This window comes from Schistocerca nitens, chromosome 9 (assembly GCF_023898315.1).
Source record: "Schistocerca nitens isolate TAMUIC-IGC-003100 chromosome 9, iqSchNite1.1, whole genome shotgun sequence".
Taxonomy (NCBI): domain Eukaryota; kingdom Metazoa; phylum Arthropoda; class Insecta; order Orthoptera; family Acrididae; genus Schistocerca; species Schistocerca nitens.
Window position 1 is genome coordinate 13,477,421 of NC_064622.1, and position 23,738 is coordinate 13,501,158.

Consider the following 23,738-nt stretch of genomic DNA (forward strand, 5'->3'; position numbering starts at 1 on the left):
AAACGCACCCCCTCGAAACCTGGAGAGCAGGCTACACCGCGATGCAGAGCGCCTCTCTTGCAGAGTCTGCCACTTGAGTTTGCTAAACATCTCCGTAACGCTATCACGCTTACCAAATAACCCTGTGACGAAACGCGCCGCTCTTCTTTGGATCTTCTCTATCTCCTCCGTCAACCCGATATGGTACGGATCCCACACTGATGAGCAATACTCAAGTATAGGTCGAACGAGCGTTTTGTAAGCCACCTCCTTTGTTGATGGACTACATTTTCTAAGGACTCACCCCATGAATCTCAACCTGGTACCCGCCTTACCAACAATTAATTTTATATGGTCATTCCACTTCAGATCGTTCCGTACGCATACTTCCAGATATTTTACAGAAGTAACTGCTACCAGTGTTTGTTCCGCTATCATATAATCATACAATAAAGGATACTTGTTTGTATGTATTCGCAATACTTTACATTTGTCTATGTTAAGGGTCAGTTGCCGCTCCCTGCACCAAGTGCCTATCCGCTGCAGATCTTGCTGCATTTCGCTGCAATTTTCTAGTGCTGCAACTTCTCTGTATACTACAGCATACTGTAAAGTCAGTGAAGGTGTTTCCTGCTTTAGTTACGGTATTTGGCACATGCGAGGGGACTTCAAAGAGGAAGTTACACGTTATTACGGTAGGCCAAGTAACTTTTTTTCTTATTGCCGCGCTACACTTCAAAGTAATGCAGATACATTACAGTATTTTTCAAAATAGTCACCGAGTCTCTGTGAACAACGGCTGCTAAGTTCTACCAGTCGTTGAGTTCCTCGACGACAGAAATCCAGCAGCGGGTCACAGAGTCGCTCGAGAGCTGCTGTGTGGCCGATTAACACCACCCGCGTCTGTGTGGACGTGCCCAGATTTTTGGCGCCATTTCACTACAGCTGCAGGTGACATTGGCATTTGCTCATGTATTGCCAGAATCTGTGTCCATTCCAGGCGTTTTGCCCCCAACATTCGTACTGTACCACCTGCTTCACGTCTGCAGTACGTTTACGCCTCCAGCTTGAAACACCCCCGTTTATAATTCCCTTATTGGATTTTGTGTAAATTATCGTAGCCGCCAAACAGTTAATTAATATGATTATATGACCGTGTGCTTAATGGATGAAAGGCTATCGATTTTCCCGCTGTGGTTTCGGGGATATTTCAACCGAGTGCGGCTATTCTGAGACTGAATAGTGGAACGATTGAAAGTTTGTCTATTATTAAGGACCACGAAGGTTGCGATGTACAAACTGTATTGTATTTTCTATAATAACACACAAATTCTGAGGCAGTTGCTGCCATCGCCTTACACGTCTAATTACGGTTATATCTCTTATTGGTTGCTGATTTTAGGTATTTCGTCACACGCAATGATGATGGTTAACATCCACAACAATCCTCACTGCAATCCTTGGTTGTTGCTGGCCTTTGACGCGAAACACGTAATTCGGCACTTGTCACTTTTGGTTTCATATCACTCGCGAATCGGTGTTAGTGAGGGTCAACCCCACAAAGATCAGGGTGACGTGCTCACTCGTCATACTCCGGTGAATTTTACTCGACCACCATTCTTGCCCGTCTTTCCCGCACTCCTTTTCACTCGACACTCTCTAGTGCTCCTCCGCACTCAACACTCGTCTCACTTCCTCCTGCAGCGCTTGACAATCGACTCTGTCTACTATCGATCTCGGCGTCGGATATTAGCATCTACGTTCGTGGGATCACAGATCCCTTTGTTATACGAACCGCAGCGGAACTGTGTCCGCGGGAAACCCAGAAGATGTTGTCTCCTCTGACAGTGCGGACCTCTTGTTGCGCAGTGGTCGTAGCGTGGGGCGACACGTGTGAGTTACTGTCTGAAGTCCGTCAGTATGTCGCTGTACCGCTCGACGGTACTGTGCGCTGCTGACAGTACCGCCTAGTGAACCGCACGCACGCAACTGCGACGCCCACAGCAGACGCCGTGCTCGACATTTAGCCGCGCCGTCTTTTGCAGGGCTTCGCACACAGCCTGCGAGGAGGCGTCGGCGGGCGACACCTGGGCAGCATCGAGATGCCGGCGGGCGTGGGGGCGGCCGCCAGGGGGCAGGCCGGGGGCGGCGGCGTGGGCGGCGCGGGGCGGCGGGCGCGCAGCCGCCTCCACTGGTGCCGCCCCCTGCACTTCCTCAGCCCCCCGGGGCCCGTCGTGGCGCTCGTATCGTTCCCCGGCAGCGGCAACACCTGGCTTCGTTACCTGCTGCAGCAGGCCACAGGTGAGCGCAGGGCAGCCACAGCCGGCTCCCCGCCTTCACGCACTCTGTAATGTCGACTGCCGAGGCCTACAAAGCATTCCAGAGTTCTACCCACCCTACCTCTTCCACTCCAAATAACGGCTGCAGACACTCCCTTCCCTGCATAACTGCAATCGTACCATCGTGGTACAGTCTCTTACGCTCCACAATACAGTATCTTCCCCGCATATTAGTTGCTCTCCTATCACATCTTCATCACAGTGTCTTATTAGAAAATGTTGCCAGAAGCTCTTAGCACCAACATCCCAATGGTATTCGAGATTACACACATTACAAATATCTCACCAAGCTTCAGACGGTAGTTTTTGTTCCTTCCAATGTATTTGTAAATGTATTATTGTTTTACTGAAAGGCTGCAGTGCAGTCTGAGGGTATGTGAACAACACATAAATAAATAAAAAAAAAAAACAGAAAGAACAGTTAAGTGGAGGTTCTAACAACCCTACCACAACAAAGGTCAAAAATTAATTATGATTGTAGTGTTGCTCACGCTGCTAAATACTGCATTTTCGGGCAACAACAAAGTTATATTATGTGGCAGGTGTCATTAGAGCACAGTTAATAAAGTCATTTCATGAAATAATGGATAAACTAGGCACTCGTCTTTCCGTGTTTCCCACGTTGGTCTCGTTGTGAACTTGTGGCTCAATCGTCGAAAATCTAGGTAGTGATGATTCCAAGCTCGGATGCAAAGAGGCCTAGGTGTTATTCTGCGATATTCAAAAGTTTTGTAGATGCGCTTCATAAGCTATTCTTGAAGATTAAACTTTTGCAACTTAGGACAATGGTGATGTAAAAAAGTAATCAGCACTCCGAATTTAAGTTACACTTCTTTTTTATTACTTTTGTTGCAACATCACTTCACAATATAAAACATACTTGAAAATAACTTCCTCACTATTAAAGTTCACATTACATAAACTGACTACAATTTGCGTCTTTTCAACGTAACGACCAAGGCTTGACTTTCTAATAACCGCTTACGCGCCCAAAAATCAGAGTTACAAGTACGACAAAGATCATAGTGACAAAAGAAAGAATACACATAAGAAAAATATCATTGCAATATAAACATATCGATGTATCAAAGTACCTCCACATTAATGAAATCAAATCTCAATGTTGTCACAGAAATATGTTAATTGTTTTACAGAAACACAGCAGAATATTGCTGGTATCGAGAGGTTGAGGTGAGGTGCCGCAATGGTTACGTAATTCAAGTACCATTACAAGGTTCATATGACTACCAAAGCTAGTCTCGTACCAGACTCGCCATGTGAAAAACCCTCGAACGAAGGGGAGACATGTGTCCCCGATCGACGACAAAGGGCCGAACGTCTCCACCGTCAATGACAACGAAGCCCTTGAGTGCGAGCTCGCTACATGCCGTTGATGTTTCCGACATTCGACGCCCCACATATCGTCCTCCATGCAACCACAACATTGGCTGCTAATGGCAACCGAGGGCGCGAGTGGAGATATCCAGTGGTGAGCACATCCTGAGGCTACGTAGCCTAGTTGAGCTGCTTAGTCGACGAATGACTCACACCACGGTTACAGTGCTAGTGGTGTTGACACAAAGCAGAGCAATGGCAACGATAAACAGCTGCCGAAGTTGAGATTTCGTCAGAAACGATCCCAAGGAATTTCGCAGAGGGAAAGAAGTGTCAGATGAAATGTTAGCGTTTGTGCACGGTGAGACAGTGGAATGCGTGCGCTCGGCTGTGCGGGCAATGTACATCAGCACTACAATGATGACGATATGTGCACGACAGTGACCTGCCATGTTAGACATATCGAATTGCGCGAGACGTAGATTACAGTGATTTCAAGGTAAGCAGTGGATGGTTGCATATCTTCAAACAGTGCTACAGAGTTCGAAGACCTAAGCTAACGCAGTTTTCAAACAATGCGTCAAGTTGGCGATGCACAGCAAAGTGCAGAATCGGCCCCAAAAATTTGTAGAAGAGGTAAACAAACTTATTCCACCGTTCAGTAACGTATTTGTTTGCAACTCCGACCAATCAGGATTTGAAGAGAAAATACATATCAAAGAAACCCTGGAAATTAGAGGTACCAAGAGAGTTGCATCAAGATCAACTAACAACAATGCCGTAACGCATTCGTACACAATTATGTCAACCGTTAATCTGCATCGTAAATTGGCTGAAAAGTTATTGTGGAGCGAGAAGTTAGGGGGTGCTTTGCCCTGCCCCCCCTCCCCCCCAACCACCCCCTGCGATTCTTTCGTCGAGGCGTGATCTTGCAAGGGTAGTAGGGAATATTTATGTCGCAGCGAGAAAGGCTGGGAAAATGGGCGTAAGGGAACTACAACTACGGTATTAGCACCGCTTTTGGCCAATAGCTGGTCAAAATAACTTGCCTTTTTCTTAGGTCATGGTCTGTGTATAAAAATCATACCCATTTAGAGCAAACAATCCCTCGTGAAGAGTGCGTGATATCGCAGCCATACCATCTGGAACCACTGAACGAATTTAGCCTCTGGTTGGTTAATTTTTTACGTGCCTATAAAACATATTATCGCTTTATCTGAAACTACACCTTAAAAGATAGCCAGTTTCACGGTAAGGTCCACGACAGAATGTTTCGCATTCGGTTGCATTCCATCACATCCTGTTAGTTCTCATCACTCCGTTACATCAATATGATTTCATTTGAATTGTTGGAAATGCCGTGTGGTTAGGGCCTCGTCGGGTAGAGCGTTAACCTGGTGCAAGTCTTTCGAGTGGACGCCACTTCGGCGACTTGCGCGTCGATGGGGATGACATAATGATGATTAGGACACTTTTTTTTCACTAGCTGCTTATATTTTATGACCCACCGTCTAATTTCTTATGGTGGGTCGTATATTGCCACTTAGCCGCTGTGACTGGGTCCGGGGTCCGCAGTGACTGAAAGTAACACCACACCGGCTCCCGTCCCCACTCACACCGTTGCCCGTGTCCCGCCACGTGGAGGCGGGCTCTATTTGTTTACATCCATTTGATATCTTTTTTTTCTTTTCTTTTTTTTGTGCAACATTAGAAAAACTTATAACTAATACAAAATCAAGTAAGATATTAATAAACAAAACGAAATTAAATATTTAGAAAGAAGGAAGGAAGAGAACTGAATAGAGAAGTTATAGGTATAATATTGCACGTCACCTGGTTGTGGGCGGCGGCCCGGGTCTTGGAATGGCCCTCAAGACGCTAGCCGTCGCTCACCATGCCTTTAACATCTACCATCCTAAAAACTAACTTAACTAGAAGAGATTAGGGTACGTTAAAGCTAGAAACTAAGACTAAGACCTCCATGTCCAGCCTGCTAAACTATTTACGATATACAATAGAGAGGTAACTGATTTTGTACTTGGCTCAAAGTTGCTAATGAAAGGGTATTTGTGGTAAAAGTAATAAGGTAATGACGCTAACGGTTTGTGATGAGCCTACAAGGCTCCTAGTAGAGTACATCAGGCGCAAGCACCTCCCGGACCCGCCGACAACACGACCTGAACGGTGGTTTTCCCCGATCTACCGTAGGTATCCGTCGGGTTGGGCTCAAAAGAGAGGAACCACAGTTAAGATCCTTCCATCCAGGACGTGCGCCGCCTCTTACCAGGGGGGCGTAGGTCCCTTGAAGAGGTGCCCAACTTTAAGCTTCGGATCAGAAGTTATTAGCGTAGTGGAGGTTGAGGTATAGGCTGTGTAGGTTGGTTGTACAACCAATTCACGCTGAGCCAATGAGACTTACAATGATACGTGGTGTGGCAGTTAGCACCTTCCGGCCCCGCCAGCAACACAGCCTGAGCGGTGGTTTTCCCCGATCTACCATAGGTATCCGTCGGGTTGGGCTCAAAAGAGAGGGATCACAATTAAGATCCTTCCATCCAGACTGTGCGCTGCCTCTTAACGGAAGGTGTAGGTCCCTTGAAGAGGTACCTAGCTTTAAGCTCTTATTAGACATGGGGGTGCTGTTAACTATTTACATATAAGGTGCAATCTGTTTTTAGGATTGTGTGTGACTTGTGCACCTCTTGTCGGTTGTTCCAGACTGTTCTTTGAAGCTGACTTGGTTGACACTATGGATCATCCGCGCTGGACGCTTCAATATCTGTGTTGGTGCCCTGGTCTGTATCTGTTTCTTCTTCATCACTCGTGGTGCTAATCATATCTGTATCCCCCTGCGCATCGTGACGTCTGTTTGGACCGACTTGTCTTCGGTATGGTCTGTTGCGCAAGTATTCTATTTGTTGGATCTTCGAGATTTCGTCAGTTAGTTTGTTGAGTTCAGTCCACCTTTCCGGGTCGCGTATTATGGCATGTAGTTCGTTCTGTGTGTTCAGGCGATTTATGTGTACTGTGTGTCTTATGTTCATGCGATGTCTGCAGAAGAAGACAGTGTGTTCAGGGGAACCTTCTTCCCTGCATGTGCATCTACGACGGGCGTTCAGAAAGTAAGCTCCGATCGGTCGCGAAATGGAAACGACTATGAAAATCCGATAAAGCTTTGCACAGATGTGTTGGGTAGTGTCTCTAGTATAACCCCAGTTAGCATCACGTCGCTCTTCTCATTTCTGAGCTCGCAGTGAGTGCGTAAAGATGTCTAGAAAATAGTGTCTGCCGCCAAGTACGAGGGCCTGGTGAGAAATTTCGCCTGAAGCTATGCAGCTAACATTACATAACTGTCGTGCTGTTTCTTCTTCAAGACAATTCTCAGCCGCATTCTGCAGGGGCAATGAAGATGCTCCTGCATCGTTTTCAAATGGAAATGTGAGATTACCCACAATACAGTCCGCAATTGTCTCCCCCTGAGTTTCATCTCTGGTCACATGAACCGCTGTCTTTGAAGACAACATTTTGACACAGACAACGAGGTGTAGGCCAGCGTGGAGAATTGGCGGAAAGCACTGGCGGCTGCCTTCTGTGATGAGGCTATTGAAAAGTTGGTACAACGCTATGACAAAAGTCTAAGTCAGAACGGCGACTACGTAGAGAAGTAGCTGAAAGGTGTAGCTAATTGTTACAAGTAAAACATTTCTGATGTTCACTGTGGTTTCAATTTGGCAATCAATCGGAGCTTACTTTCTGAACAGGCCTCGTATTAGTCTGCTGCAGACTCACGCGGTACAGGTGCGTGGGATAAGGGCCATGTCCTGTGATGAAATGTACCATACCGCGGCTGGGATCAATATGTTTTAGTTTTAGTCTTTCCCGGATGTCACAGAAGAAGTTGTATACACGGCGGCCCTTATCGCTGCTGTTGGCCCACTCGCTCTGCCCGGTATCCACTCGCCACGCTCTGAGTTGGCGTGTTGTCTCAATCGGTACACCAGTGATCTGCCGAACCTGGTCTATTCTCCCCATCCTAAGCCAGTACATTGCTGCGCGGTACCTGATGGTGATATCTATGGGGAAGATTCCCATGACGACACATAGTGCGTCATTTGATGTTGCGTTGAATGCTCCTGTTAGTCGAAGTAGAACACTTCTTTGGCCTCGGCGTACAATGGTTCTGTTGGTTGAGAGATTTAACTTGTGGGCCCACGTACTGGCAGCAAAGCATAGTACTGACTCGAAGAGAGCGCAATGGTATGTTCGTGTCACTGACAGGGGTAGTCTGAATTGTTCCGAATTTAGCCTAGCCAGTTTGTGTAGTATCTTTTCTGCTTTGTTTGTGCATATTCGCATGTGTTCGTGGAAGTTCAATCGTTCATCAATGTATACTCCTAGATAGCGTGTGACTGCTAGTCTTTTTATGTTTGTGTCCCCTATTTTGACTATTGGGTTCCTGCGCAGGATACCCTTTAGCAGTGTATAAGTTGTTTTGTTTCCTGCTATCTTTAATTTATTATCTGTGCACCACTGGGTTATTGTCGTAAGTGTTCCATTGGCTCTTTCTTCCAGCTGGGCACGGTTGTTTGCTGAAACTACGACGAGTAGATCATCAGCATAAGCGACAGCTCCATCTGTCAAGATGTGCTCCTCTAGTAACTGTAGGAGCGGTTCTATAACTATGTCCCAGAAGATGGGGCCGCAGATCGACCCTTGTGGACAGCCTTTTGTAATTCGTTTAATCACTTTCTGGTTGTCCATTTGCCAAACGACCGTTCTGTCTCTGCAGTAGTCCATGAAACTATTATACAGAGACTCCGGTACCTGCAGGTGTCTGAGCCTCTTGAACAAGGCCGGCCACCAGAGGTTGTCGAAGGCACCTGAGATGTCTATCATAATTGAAAGTGTGTATTTGGAGGGTGTGTCATGTGCTACTTGGAGAGCTCTGTTAATTGCGTCGTCTATAGATTCCCCTTCCCTGAAGCCATATTGGTGTGGTGTCAGTCCCCGTAGTGTTCGGTGTGCTTGTAGTCTTTTGCAGAGTAGTTTTTCTTGTACTTTACCGAGTGTGTTGATAAGGCAAATTGGACTGTATGACTTGGGGTCTGATGGGTCTTTGTCTGGAGCCTTTTTGATGATAACCGCCTTCGAGGTCTTCCACACTGCAGGCACACGGCCCAGACTTAATGCATCGTTTAACAACGTTGTGAGGAACGGGGTGATCTGCGGTGCAATTTGTTTCAGTACCTCAGAGTGGAGGCCTTCCGGTCCAGGCGCCTTTTTGTTTTTGAGTTCTGAGATCGCTGTCGCCACTTCTTCCTGCGCAAATGGACAGGTGACGGTTGGTGTGGTGAATACTGTGTCTACTTCGCGTCTCAGTGCTGCATGTTGCGGTGTGTCTGTGTCTGCGATGTCGTCGGGCAGGACAATACAACACCCAGTCCCTGAGCGGAGAAAATTTCCGACCCAGCCGGGAATCGAACCTGGACCGTTAAGTATGACATTCCGTCGCGCTAATCACTTAGTTACCAGGAGCGGAAATTTGCATTGTTGAAGAGTGGATAGCTACCTGAACGTCTTGCTCGGTTTGTAACTCCCAACGAGTTCGCCTTCGATCTTGATGCCGTGAACCTTTGTGGTCACTTTGGCTCGCCATTTTTCATTCGATGTTATGGTGCAAGTTAATTGTTTGTTTGGAACATTACTTGAATATCCATTTTGTGAAGTAAAGATTGATCTCTGCACCTCCCGGGCACTCATTTTCTGTCGCCCTCCTGATGCACATGGTGAGTCATTAGCAACTAATATTTTTCCTGTCATAATTACTAACACAACACTTTGAAATCAGTCTTACGAAAGACTGAACTTGCGACCTCGTGAGGAATTAGTTTGTCACAGGCTCACATTCGCACGTTTATGAAGATAGTTGACGTAACTGCGAAACGTCTTGCAGCCAGTGGATCGAAATCGGTCCAAAACAGCGATATACGTGTACCCGACCACTCGAGTGTCGGCGTCTTATAGATGACGACGTTGTTGACGACGCTGGGGACTTGACGACTGCTGCACCATGATAGGAAATAATAAATATTCCTACAAGCATTAAAATAAACAGGTGGCAGTTGTCTAAACAGGTGGCGGTTCTCTAAACAGCACACACACACACACACACACACACACACACACACACTACTCTACAGTATCAGTTTATTCGTTTTTTCTAAAAATTTTGATAAAAGTGACAAAGTAAAAAAGTCAACATCGTCATTTCAGCATATTCATTTTCTTCTCCTCCTCCTCCTCCTCATCTTCTTGGAGGAGCGTTAACTGCACGCAGAATTTTATTCGCGCTGTTGGGGTCTGGTACCCACCTCACCCGTGTCCCGCTCACTTAAGAGTACAGCTGTGACACCGATTGTTTTGCAGGTGTGTGTTTCCGTCTCCCTTGTGTATTACTTTCCCTCCCCCACCCCCCCACCCCCCCAACGATTTGTGTCACGTGTGTGGACAAGATCGTGACATTATCTTAAACGAAATTACAACGAAATCCAGACCATTACCTGCTTACAGGCGTTGATGTACACCAACGGGGACAGTTGAAAATGTGTGCCCCGACGGGGACTCGAACATGGGATCTCCTGATTGCATTGCAGACGCTCTATCCGACTGAGCCATCGAGGACACAGAGGATAATGCGACTGCAGGGCACGCTCCCCGTGAGACCCACATTTCCTACTTACTGTGCACACGCTACATTTGTAGTGCCCCTGCCCACTATATTCATTACTCGCGGCAGATAATCTACCGATTCCCGTAAGAGTTTGAGCAATGTTTGTGCAGCCACACTGAAGAACGTCAATCGACGGTAACCCTTATCTATATGAAGATGGTACCTGTTATTTCGGACATGTCTGAAAGAACAGATACCATCTCCATATATTATCTTAAATGTGTCGGCCATACCGGTACGTGGTATTAGACCTCAGGTACCTGCAATATGAAACCTGCTGTACACAGTACAGGTACTGAGTTTTGATTGAAGAGAAGCGTGCTCTCGAAATACCATGATCCTAGTTTTTCCTGTTAGGATATACGATTTAAAAACGGAAGATATTAAAAATTTGTTTTTATTTGATAATGTTGCTTGCGAAATATATTCCCAATCTGCGAATACACTATTACACCAGCTCTGTGGTGTACTATAGAGGTACGAAAATTAGTATCGCGACGGCTTAACGACTTCGGCTATCCGTTCACGCCTCGCGGATCGATCGGAATTTCCGTATGTCTTTATGTCTACATCCCATAGTGATGATAGTCTATGATGTACAGAAGTTTGGATCGAGACGTGAGGCATTCACGAATAGCCGAAGTGGTTAAGACGAGCTCTTGCGACAAGTGGCTAATCCGGGTTCGAGTCCCAGTCCAGTACAGATTTTCGTGTCTCTTTAATACACCACAGTGCTGATGTAACATCGTCCTCGCAATTTGCGAGTACATTTGACGACTTAATACGACTGTGGGTGGTCAGCATTGTCGACACGCATCCATATATGAAGGACTTCTGCATCGTACTGTGCAGATACTGCTTGGGCCGAGTTATTACTTGTGTGTCAAAAGCGGCCAGTATTCAGTGGTGCGTGCTGTCGTCCTGTGGACTTTGACGTCTTGTTGTTCGTATTTATGCCTGATTACTCAGTCCTCAGAGTATGGTGCTTGCCACTCCTTTCCCGTTTGACAGAATTACAAGTCATCAGCAAACCGCAAGGTATTTATTTCTTCTCCATGAACTTTAATTTCGTTTTCAATTTCCTCATCTGTTTACCTTACTGGTTGTTCAGCGTACAGACTCAATAACGTCATGGAGAAGCTATACATACCCCCCCCCCCCGGACCTCTCTCTCAGTACTTTCTCAAGTACTGCTTCCCTGTCACGCCCTTGGACTGTGACTGCAGTCCGGTTTCTTTCCGCTCCGTGTAATTACTCCTAGTACCTTCAATGTTTCGAAGCGTGTATACAAATCACATTGTCAAAAGCTTTGTCTACGTGTAGAAATGATGTAAACGTAAGATTACCTTTCCTCAAGCTATCTTCTAAGATAAGTCGCAGAGTCAATGTGCCTTTGCCTCTTCCTTCCTTTCTCCGGAACACAGTATGTTATTACTCTGAAGAAGGTTTCTGCTCTCTCAGTTACGCTAAACAGCTGCTGTTTCTTCGCCGGTAGTACAATACTTACTTTATTACATTGATAACTGCCAAAGAAAACTGATACCTACTTTTTAACATTAGTTTTCACCACACTACACTACTAGTAGCTGTGGTGCTCTAATGCCTGCCGTTTAAGGTTACAGAATGTTTTAATCCTTGAAATTAGATGTACAGGTAACTTGTACGAGGGGTAATGATGTACATGATTAATCTTCTTTTGTAGTGATACTTAGTTCTAATTCATTATTTATGTTAGATGGTAGTTTTCTCTCTTTGCTTCAGCCAGGGAGGAGAGGAGGTTTGTTCTCCAACGAGCTGCCGTTGAGGTCTTCACCGTAACTGTGGCCAGGGACACTTGCAAGGTACCACGAGCTGGGGCGGGTCACCTGGAGCGACAGCTGTTACACTTACGCTCTGCAACCCCGAAAGTGCAGTGCCACGCCTCTTGACACACTCAAACGTGTATATTTTGTAATGGAAACCATGAAACCTATACTCAGCACCATGGAAATTAAAATATCTTGTGCTGCCTCTCCTGCTCCCAGTCGGCCGGTTTGACATCCTACCCCCTTCAAAAAACTCACAATTAGTGCCGGGAGAATAAGAATTCTTGAGAGGGGGTGGGGGGTGGGGGGCACGACGACCACGCCGGGATCATCCGAATGGGGCGGATATCGGTAAATGTGGCGTACTTGTAGAGACAAACAAATGATTACAGTTTCAGAAAAACTCGATGGCTTTCAGAAAAATTGACAGATTTATTAAAGACAAAGGACCTCACAAACGGAGGAAGTCAACAACGCGTTGATCGTTCTCTGAGCCTTATGCAACCAGTTATTGCACCTGGCATTCATTGAGAGAGTTGTTGGGTGTCCTCCTGAGGCATATCGTGCTACATTCTGTCCAACTGGCCTGTCAGATCGTCCAAATGGCGAGCTGGTTGTAGGGCCCTGCCCATAATGGTCCAAACGTTCTACATGGGGGAGACATCCGACGACGTCGCTGGCCAAGGTAGGATTTGGTCAGGACGAAGACGAGCAGCAGTAGACTCCCGCCGTGTGCGGCCAACCGTTATCTTGCTGAAACGTAAACCCAGGACGGCTTACGGTGACCTCTCCCTCACTTATCGACCTTAATGACAGTGAAAAATTAAACCGCGTGTACCTAATGGAAATTTGGGAAAAGCAATCGTCACCGAAGTTAATCTGTCGGTAAAGAGGGAGGAAAGGGTTACATCTAAATGAAAGAAAAAATGCAAATGAAACTGGTGGAAATTAATTTTGAAAAGGGGTAAAGTTAATGAAGAAAGTAAATGTGCGGCCGTTACGTTAACAATTAACTAGCGGTAATTAGATATTTGAGATTTGGGGGAAATCACGGTCGCCAGTCCTACGGACAATTACTATAGTAACTGAAAAAGAAAGGTTATTACACATGTAATTTGCAGTAGAAGCGTGGCAACTGAAGGTTGACACGTCTAGTGTGAAAACTGAAAGTTTGTCAGAAGTAATAAATTTCGCTACACTCTGACTTAATTTAGCAAAAGAATTAATAAAACCGGAAAATTGAAAGTCAATTTAGTGATTGAAATTAATAGTGAGCTTTGTTTCTGAAGCACATCGAAATTCAGTAAAATACAGTTAGTCTTGGGCTACCTCAACAATCATTTCAAAAGCTACTTGAATCTACGCAATTTAGAAATAAGAGATTTAACTTTGAACTTGAATTAAATGATTCTGAACAATTAACAATAGTAAAATTTAGTACGTACCAAGCTGAGTTGCAGTCACAGGTAAGCTAAAATACGGTAACAAAACTCGCACTCTTAATTTGTGCTTGTGTAATCTATATATTGTAGCCAGCTATGAATACTTTAACTGAACTTTGAAATTAAAGCAGTGAAATCGAATGCTTTTACTTTAATGCTGGCGTCTGAATTTCAACTACACTCGAGTTCATTCCGGAAAAGGAAGGACCCTGCTTGGTAATGCAATTGGGACAATGAGCAACAAATGTTCATGCTAAGTTGCTGTAATTATAGTTACGAAAATGGAACAGTTTGAAAAGCTGAGGTCTGCCATACAGTTCTAAAACTTTACGTGCTTCCAGTCTTCCTTGTTGGTTGATTGAAGGTTTGAAGCCGTCGATCGAGGAGGTGGCGACAGCCACTCATTGTTGGCCGTCGCTGTTGCAGAAGCTGGATGTTGGCGCACCTTCTTCTCGACACGGTCACCAGGCGAAACGGGCTCTTGATGTGCGCCAGCTAATGCTTTCCGTCCGCGACACTGTGTCAGAAACTATCATAGCAAGTCGAGCGCAATTACATGCTGCCCAACCCCGAAAGCGCGGCAACTCGCGGGAGAGTCACACAACACACCTGCTCCACTGCACCACCCCAGCCAGACTCCCTCTGCTCTGCCAGCGCTCCACGCGGCAGAGTTCACACTACCAAAGATCCCAAACACTTTGGTTCTGCACACGACCTATCGATGTATTCGTTCGATAGCATAGTTTTCCCTAGGCAAGACCCAGCGTATAAATACAAATAATATTCACAAAACAAACCAACATAAATGCATAAATATATATACACAAACAGTAAAACAATTACAATATACAAAGACACAGAAACGTCATATATTCAGGTAACAAAATATGGAAAAAATTTTATAGTACAATAGATGTAAATAGGAGGATATGCATTTCCGGCGTTGCACGTGCTCCACATTATCTGAGGATGTTCGTGTAACGTAAACAGACTCAGAAAATGTCCCAAAAAGGAAAAAAACAGCGGAAATGCATATGCTCAAAACATCAAGAAAATTTAGCATTAGGCGAATTAACCAGAAACCAATTTTTAGACCATAATAATTGAGTAGAGGCACTCCTAATCTTATTCCACTCTGTCATCTTACACAAAAGAAAACAGGTTGACAACATATTAAAATTCATATAAAACATTGAAAATGTTTTAGCTGTTCTAAAATCGTCAACATTCCTAACAGTATCAAGAAATGGAATACTACTAACAGAATTAATCAGAGTACATGGTCATAAAAACAGGTAGATCAAAATACGCTAATTAATAATTAATTACATAGAATACAGATTTTTATATAACCTTTTCATAATTAATATTCTCGTCGTGAGAGTTCACTTAACGCTAAGCAAGAAAATAATATACAGCTGATCGACAAAAAACAAAAATATTGACAGCAGAATTCTTTCACATCAGCTGTCCGGGAAGAAAAACAACTCCGCCTTCCGTACCCGCAAGTACAAAGAATGCCGACAGCGGCACAAGAGCCGACAGCGACTCCGCCTCGCCAGTATTGTTGCGCCCGCCTGTGCGGCACGCTTGATCTCACTCGCCCTTGTAACGGCGTTTCAGAGAACGTCCGTTTCACTGAATTCTTTGGGAAAAACTCACTCCCGAGTAATCTCAAGGAGTCCATTAACACTATCACAGTGGATAACTAAACCCTGTCCATCATCACACACATGTACAAGCCTGAAACTTAAAACAACGTCTAAGTACATCGGCAATGACTAGTAAATCACATATTTATGAAATCTTACAGCTTGTTACAAAATCATATTTACATTTTTAATCTACTGTGACTCAGCTGAAAACTTAAACTAGCAGCTTGGATTTTTCAATTGATAAATAATCACTCTCTCTTAAATCATTTAGTCAAAATTAATTACTTATTAATTACACTTTTCTTTAACGTCCTCTTGGTCAGGCAAAAGCATGACAATGTAGCAAACCTTAAATCCTACATTCTATAATTACATACTGTACAAATTACCCATTGTGTGGTATTAATCGATCCTAGGTTGGTACAATTTCAAGTCTACAATATTCCGTATACCTAATCGTTTTCTACAGCTTGGATACTCTAAGCAATAAGCATTTGTATGAGGTATACCAATGACTTTATATGGTCCATTATAAACAAACTTAAATTTAGAGATTTCATTGTATATCTCACTCGATTTCTCATGAGCTTTTACAAGTACTAAGTCTCCGATTGCAAACTTAGCAAAACGCGCTTTAGCGTCATGATGACGTATGCGAGCATCGGCTTTTAGCTTCATGACTTCTCGCAAACGATCTTTTTTCACACCAATACTAATATCAATCTGTGGAGGAAATTTGATTATCTCTTCCACAGGTCCCGGTTTGTCTGAAAACACACTCTTATTTCTCATTATTACTTCATACAGGCCTCGTCTTTGTTCGTGTGTTACGTTTGATACACCGTCTACAATACTTTCCAATTCACTTTCTACACTATTGTCAATGCCGAGATTCCTCATGTTACAGTAGTTCAAATTCATACCTACGTCAATACCATCCGGCCAGTTAACAATGTGTATAGGCTTGTATTGCCTATGCACACCGTCTCCTGCCTCGTCAAAACTAACTACTATTGTTTTATCTTGTGACGTACATGCCAAAGTTTTGCTATCGCAATTAATCACTGCACGGTACTTTAATAGCCAATCTAACCCAATAATTACTTCCGTAGTTAAGTCTGGCACGACGACAAACTCTTGTTCAAATTGTGCCCCACATATCTCGAACTTGACAAAAATCTGTTTTGTGACCGGTTTACTGGCCTTCCCAGTAGCACCGATAATTTTCACCCCTGTTACTGGCATAACTACGATACCAGGTCTGTCTTTCAGTAACTCAAATATTTTCCCAGATACAGCACTCAATTCTGCACCGGTGTCAATCAACACGTTTAGTTGTAGGTCGCGCATATTAACAGACACTACTAACTGTCGACGCTTATCCTTGACTGTTTCTTTATTTTTCCACAGTAAATCCTTGTCTATATCCACGTCATTCCAGAAAAAACCATCCGGCTTTGACCGTAAATCCGGCTTATCTGGCGGCTTTTTCAGCCTCTGTTCACATGCAGTTTTAATTTCAACACGTTTGTCCTGAGGCTTAGTCTGTAGCTTCGCCTCCAATACCGAAACCTTTTCCTGTAACTCGTCAACTAGTGAGTGTTGCTTTGCTATCTATTCACTAATTGTCACCTTCGTTGATTCCTCTTTGGCCAGATTGATCTCATCTGCCAATCTACCTGGAGAAATGTGCCCAGTAGTATCTGCAATTACTTCCTCTAGATCTGCGCAACCCACACTGCTATCGTCTGACCGTATAATGTCAGCTCTAACCTCATACGCGCTGTAATATGTGCTTTTCTACCAATCGTGTCCGGCTATCACTAAAATCTTCGTAATCTTTCTCCTTAATACTTTCGCAATTTTTAAACTGGAGTTTTGCGTCGGATGGGTCGGCCACTTCTAACACTATAACTTTCGGTAAATTCTGCCGGTCAGGGCGAGAACTTTCCGTTACTACTTCAACATCCAACTCCTGCGGGACGAAACACGACGAATCTTGCTCGTGCTCCCAATTAACAACAACTATTTCTAGTAAAGTCTGCCGGTTAGGGCCAGAACCTTCTATCACTTCACAAACACTATCTTCCTGTGGGACGAGACGCGGAAAATCCTGCCCGCGCTCCCCAAAAACACTTCTCCCGTACAGGCCCCTATAATCTCTTAGTTCGTCGTATAAGCGACCGAACTGCCTTAACCAGACCTCATCCCTCTCTGCATCCCCTCGCTCGAAGACGGACGTTTTATCCGACATCTGATCTTCTCTCAACACTTGCGAATCATTCTTAAACTCAATCTCCAGTTCCGCTGTGGGTATTACAGCTGCCACTTTATAATCGATTTCCGGAACACTACTTAAATTGTTCTCACTGACAGTGAATGTACTTCCTACTGCCGTGTCTACAGCTGATCTAATACTTGTGGGTGCACTCCATTCTCCTAACACTGGCACACTCTCCCACCGTTGAATATTCCATACGGAATTTTCATAACGACGACACCTGGGTTTTCTCGTGTTATTGGGCCTCCGAAATTTCTCCACGCCCGGTCGGCCCCTCACCGGCGCGGCTAATGGTTTCCCTGTCTCGTCCCAGCAGATACGCTCCCCGGATGCTGCTGAGGCGGCTGATCACACCCTCTGGCGTTATTACTATTCTGCGAAGCCCGTATCACGTTAGTATGATACTGGTTTCCGTCATTCCTGTTATTTTTTTCATTGTACCGATTGTTGTTACGGTCCGAACCATTATTGTTATTGCTGCCAAGATTGCGGTATGCATTATTCCCATAGTTGTCGTTGTTGTGGTTGCTGTGGTACCCGTTGATGTTACCACGGCCTCTACCACTGTCGCGATTATTGCGCCAATTGTCCTCGTCCTCAACTCTTTCCAGGAAATCTTTGATTGTCTTGTAATTGCTTCCTACGTAGTGTTTTGTATCATCTGGAAGCTTCTTGTAGAGTTCCCAGACTATTTCGGATTCCGTGCGGCGATCACGCAAATATTCCAACTTGCGGATCCAGCCCTCACAAAACTCCGTCATCGAACCGCGCGAATTCGCATCGAAAGGCCTCGATACGACAAATTCGCGCCAGACACTTTGTTGTTTTTGCTCTGACCAGTATTCAGCCAGAAACAAATTTTTAAACTCGTCAAAAGTCAGGTTCGTAATGTTGAGGTTTAGGCCCCAACGCTTGACATCACCAGCCAGCACATCAATAACCGCATTAAATTTTTCTCTCATTAGTCCATGATCTGGGTAAAACTCTTTCACAATTTTTAATGAAATCCATCGGGTGTATACCGCCTTTTTTCAAGGGTTCGAACCGCTCCTCTTTCGTCAACAATTTCGAACTATGTGCACCCTAATTACTTGGCAAGTGGTTGTCGCAAGCGTTTCCACTTCCCTCTTTTTCTCTTCGCAGGTATTAGCCTGCTCCCTCACTTGGGTATCTACTTCGGATACTAAAGGATTTAAAGTTTCCACCTTCTTTTGTTCCTCTTTTTTCACTAATTGAATTTGTTCCGTCACCTTATTCTCGATGATCGGAGCAACTGCTTCTCCTACACTTTTCTCGATTCTGCTAATTTCGGAATGAAAACGAGTATTTATGCTCTCAATTTCCGCCTGAACGCCTATCATTTCCTGTTTAAGATTACCGATTTCGGCATTAATCACAACAATATCTTCTTTTATTTTATCAAATTTTGTGTTAACAACTCCAACATTGTTGTTAACAACATTAATAGCTTTGTTCTGATTATCTAGCTTCCGTTAAATTTTTTCAGACTGAGCTTCTTGCTTGGCAGACTGAGCTTTAATTTCTGCCGATTGAGTTTCTATCTTGCTAGACTGAGCCTTGATTTCGTTAATCAAAACATTCAATAAATCAGCTAAATTCCCGGAAACCAGCGATTTTACTTCCGTAGCGGGTGCCTCTTTAATTGTCCCTCCGTATTCGTCATCAAGGGGTTCAGATTTGATTATCACTTCCGATTTCGAAACATTTTCTAAAGTTTGGAATTCCATTTCTGCTCTTCGTTGCATTTCGACGGTCGCGTCTTTCATGCTAGCCACCTGCCCCTGAACAATGGGTACCGCGGTGCGCGTTTCCCACTGTTCGACCGATTTTTCCGTATCCAAGTCTACCAAATTTTGGTAATTGTTGCCTTCAATCATTTTAATAATTTTCAATACAAATGCCAAATCTCAAATATAATTAGGATTCCTCCCACTACTTATTCTCGCTGACGTAACGGCCTGTTCGTAACCAGTACTTTGTTACGAGATTTGCACAATGCAAAATTCGTGTCCAGAACAACCTCAAATCTGAAGACTGTCCTGTTACCAGGTCGCCACGTGTAACCTCCCCCTCAGTTATTGACCTTAATGACAGTGAAAAATTAAACCGCGTGCACGTAATGGAAATTTGGGAAAAGCAATCGTCACCGAAGTTAATCTGTCGGTAAAGAGGGCGGAAATGGTTACATCTAAATGAAAGGAAAAATGCGAATGAAACTGGTGAAAATTAATTTTGAGAAAGGGGTAAGTTAATAAAGAAACTAAATGTGCGGTCGTTACGTTAACATTTGATTGGCGTTAATTAGATATTTGAGATTCGGCGAAAATTAGGGTCGCCAGTCCTATGGACAACTACTGTAATAACTGAAAATGAAAGATAATTAGCACTAAAAGCGTGGCAACTGAAGGTTGACACGTGTAGTGTGAAAACTGAAAGTTTGTCAGAAGTAATAAATTTCCCTACACTCTGACTTAATTTAGCAAAAGAATTCATAAAACCGGAAAACTGAAAGTTAATTTAGTGACTGAATTTAATAGTGAAGTATCTTTCTGAAGCACTATGAAATTCAATAAAATAAGGTTAGTCTTGGGCTACCTCAACAATCATTTCAAAATCTACTTGAATCTACACAACTTAGAAATAAGAGATTTAACTTTGAACTTGAATTAAATGATTCTGAACAATTAGCAATAGTAAAATTTAGTACATACCAAGCTGAGCTGCAGTCACAGGGAACCTAAAATATGGTAACAAAACTCGCACTCTTAATTTGTCCTTGTGTAATCTAAATATTGTAGCCAGCTATGAGTACTGTAACTGAACTTTGAAATTAAAGCAGTGAAATGGAATGATATTACTTTAATGCTGGCGTTTGAATTTCAACGACACACAGGTTCATTCCGGAAAAGGAAGGGACCCTGCTTGGTAATGCAATTGGGACAATGAGCAACAAAGGTTCATGCTACGTTGCTGTACTTTAAAGAGGCAAATTGAGCAGTTTGAAAAGCTGAGGTCTGCCATACAGTTCTAAAACTTTACGTGTTTCTAGTCTTCCTTGTTGGTTGATGGAAGGTTTGCAGTCGTCGAACGGGGAGGTGGCGACAGTCACTCATTGTTGGCCGTCGCTGTTGCAGAAGCTGGAGGTTGGCGCGCCTTCTTCTCGACACGGTCACCAGGCGAAACGGGCTCTTGATGTGCGCCAGCTAATGCTTTCCGTCCGCGACACCGTGTCAGAAACTATCATAGCAAGTCGAGCGCAATTACATGCTGCCCAACCCCGAAAGCGCGGCAACTCGCGGGAGCGTGACACAACACACCTGCTCCACTGCACCACCCCAGCCAGACTCCCTCTGCTCTGCCCGCGCTCCACGCGGCAGAGTTCACACTACCAAAGATCCTAAACACTTTGGTTCTCCACACGACCTATCGATGTATTCGTTCGATAGCATAGTTTTCCCTAGGCCAGACCCAGCGTATAAATACAAATAATATTCACAAAACAAACCAACATAAATGCATATATATATATATATATATATACTCCTGGAAATTGAAATAAGAACACCGTGAATTCATTGTCCCAGGAAGGGGAAACTTTATTGACACATTCCTGGGGTCAGATACATCACATGATCACACTGACAGAACCACAGGCACATAGACACAGGCAACAGAGCATGCACAATGTCGGCACTAGTACAGAGTATATCCACCTTTCGCAGCAATGCAGGCTGCTATTTTCCCATGGAGACGATCGTAGAGATGCTGGATGTAGTCCTGTGGAACGGCTTGCCATGCCATTTCCACCTGGCGCCTCAGTTGGACCAGCGTTCGTGTTGGGCGTGCAGACCGCGTGAGACGACGCTTCATCCAGTCCCAAACATGCTCAATGGGGGACAGATCCGGAGATCTTGCTGGCCAGGGTAGTTGACGTACACCTTCTAGAGCACGTTGGGTGGCACGGGATACATGCGGACGTGCATTGTCCTGTTGGAACAGCAAGTTCCCTTGCCGGTCTAGGAATGGTAGAACGATGGGTTCGATGACGGTTTGGATGTACCGTGCACTATTGTGTCCCCTCGACTATCACCAGTGGTGTACGGCCAGTGTAGGAGATCGCTCCCCACACCATGATGCCGGGTGTTGGCCCTGTGTGCCTCGGTCGTATGCAGTCCTGATTGTGGCGCTCACCTGCACGGCGCCAAACACGCATACGACCATCATTGGCACCAAGGCAGAAGCGACTCGCATCGCTGAAGACGACACGTCTCCATTCGTCCCTCCATTCACGCCTGTCGCGACACCACTGGAGGCGGGTTGCACGATGTTGGGGCGTGAGCGGAAGACGGCCTAACGGTGTGCGGGACCGTAGCCCAGCTTCATGGAGACGGTTGCGAATGGTCCTCGCCGATACCCCAGGAGCAACAGTGTCCCTAATTTGCTGGGAAGTGGCGGTGCGGTCCCCTACGGCACTGCGTAGGATCCTACGGTCTTGGCGTGCATCCGTGCGTCGCTGCGGTCCGGTCCCAGGTCGACGGGCACGTGCACCTTCCGCCGACCACTGGCGACAACATCGATGTACTGTGGAGACCTCACGCCCCACGTGTTGAGCAATTCGGCGGTACGTCCACCCGGCCTCCCGCATGCCCACTATACGCCCTCGCTCAAAGTCCGTCAACTGCACATACGGTTCACGTCCACGCTGTCGCGGCATGCTACCAGTGTTAAAGACTGCGATGGAGCTCCGTATGCCACGGCAAACTGGCTGACACTGACGGCGGCGGTGCACAAATGCTGCGCAGCTAGCGCCATTCGACGGCCAACACCGCGGTTCCTGGTGTGTCCGCTGTGCCGTGCGTGTGATCATTGCTTGTACAGCCCTCTCGCAGTGTCCGGAGCAAGTATGGTGGGTCTGACACACCGGTGTCAATGTGTTCTTTTTTCCATTTCCAGGAGTGTATATATATATATATATAGTAAAACAATTACAATATACAAAGACACAGAAACGTCATATATTCAGGTAACAAAATATGGAAAAAATATTATAGTACAATAGATGTAAATAGGAGGATATGCATTTCCGGCGTTTCAGGGCGACAAACCGGGGCGTAGAATATCGTCGACGAACTACTGTGCTGTAAGAAAACAAATGCCACCCCAAAGCGTTAACTCCTGGTTGGTTGGTTGATTGGTTTCGGGGAAGGAGACCAGACAGCGTGGTCATCGGTCTCATCGGATTAGGGAAGGATTGGGAAGGAAGTCAGCCGTGCCCTTTCAGAGGAACCATCCCGGCATTTGCCTGGAGTGGTTTAGGGAAATCACGGAAAACCTAAATCAGGATGGCCGGACGCGGGATTGAACCGTCGTCCTCCCGAATGTGAGTCCAGTGTCTAACCACTGCGCCACCCCGCTCGGTTAACTCCTGGTTAACGGCCCGTACAGTGGACGGCAGTGAGGTTGGCGTCCTCCCGCTATCCAGCACGTCTCCAGACGCATCTTCGCCGTGGAATCTCACTGACTGGAGTGGAATTGTCTCCAGTGACGGTCCCGCTTCGATCTGGGCCCCGATGGCCAGCTAATTGGTGGAGTTCCTGAAACCGAGTGTAAGTTACCTAAACATACCGAAACCTTTATGTTCTGCCATCAGTCGACATCACTTACCTGTAAAACTCTGCACGTGAGTAGAACAATGTTTGACGGTTAGCGAATCTACAGGCAGCAGAAGCGTAAGCCGCCGGACAGAGAGTGCCTCGTAAGAGATAGTTATCACCAGCAGATTCAAGATAGTCATAAGCGGGCTACTGGCTAGGGAGAAGCTCATAATTTGCTTGAAACAATATTTACTAGCACATGGACTACCTAGCGTGTGATTTTTACCACATTACGAGCTGCCGTGTTGCCGTAAGTTCTTCCGTTGCCCGTCATCGAAGTGCGAATGTGGAACTACAAGGGAGTCGTTGAAACACACTGGAACGAAACAGATCGTCACAGAGATACATGCGTACGCTGTCAGCGATGAAGGGGTCAGCACTGGGCTGCTTCAGTCGCGATACGTCGACAGTGACGCAGAACGTCAACGCGTCGCCCTTGTTAAAGTATGTGTACTGCTCTGTTCCGCTGTGTGTTAATCACTTTACCGAAACTCCAA

At 45.3% G+C, this 23,738-nt stretch overlaps 1 protein-coding gene across 1 annotated transcript in view; it reads left to right on the plus strand.

The window, feature by feature from the left end:
• The window catches only part of LOC126203503 (WSCD family member AAEL009094-like), a 90,675-nt gene that overhangs the window by 7,346 nt on the left and 59,591 nt on the right, over positions 1 to 23,738 (plus strand). The window contains exon 3 of the mRNA XM_049937829.1: positions 2,082 to 2,280. Within this exon, the coding sequence (XP_049793786.1) occupies positions 2,082 to 2,280 (199 nt within the window). The remainder of the gene's footprint in view (positions 1 to 2,081; positions 2,281 to 23,738) is intronic.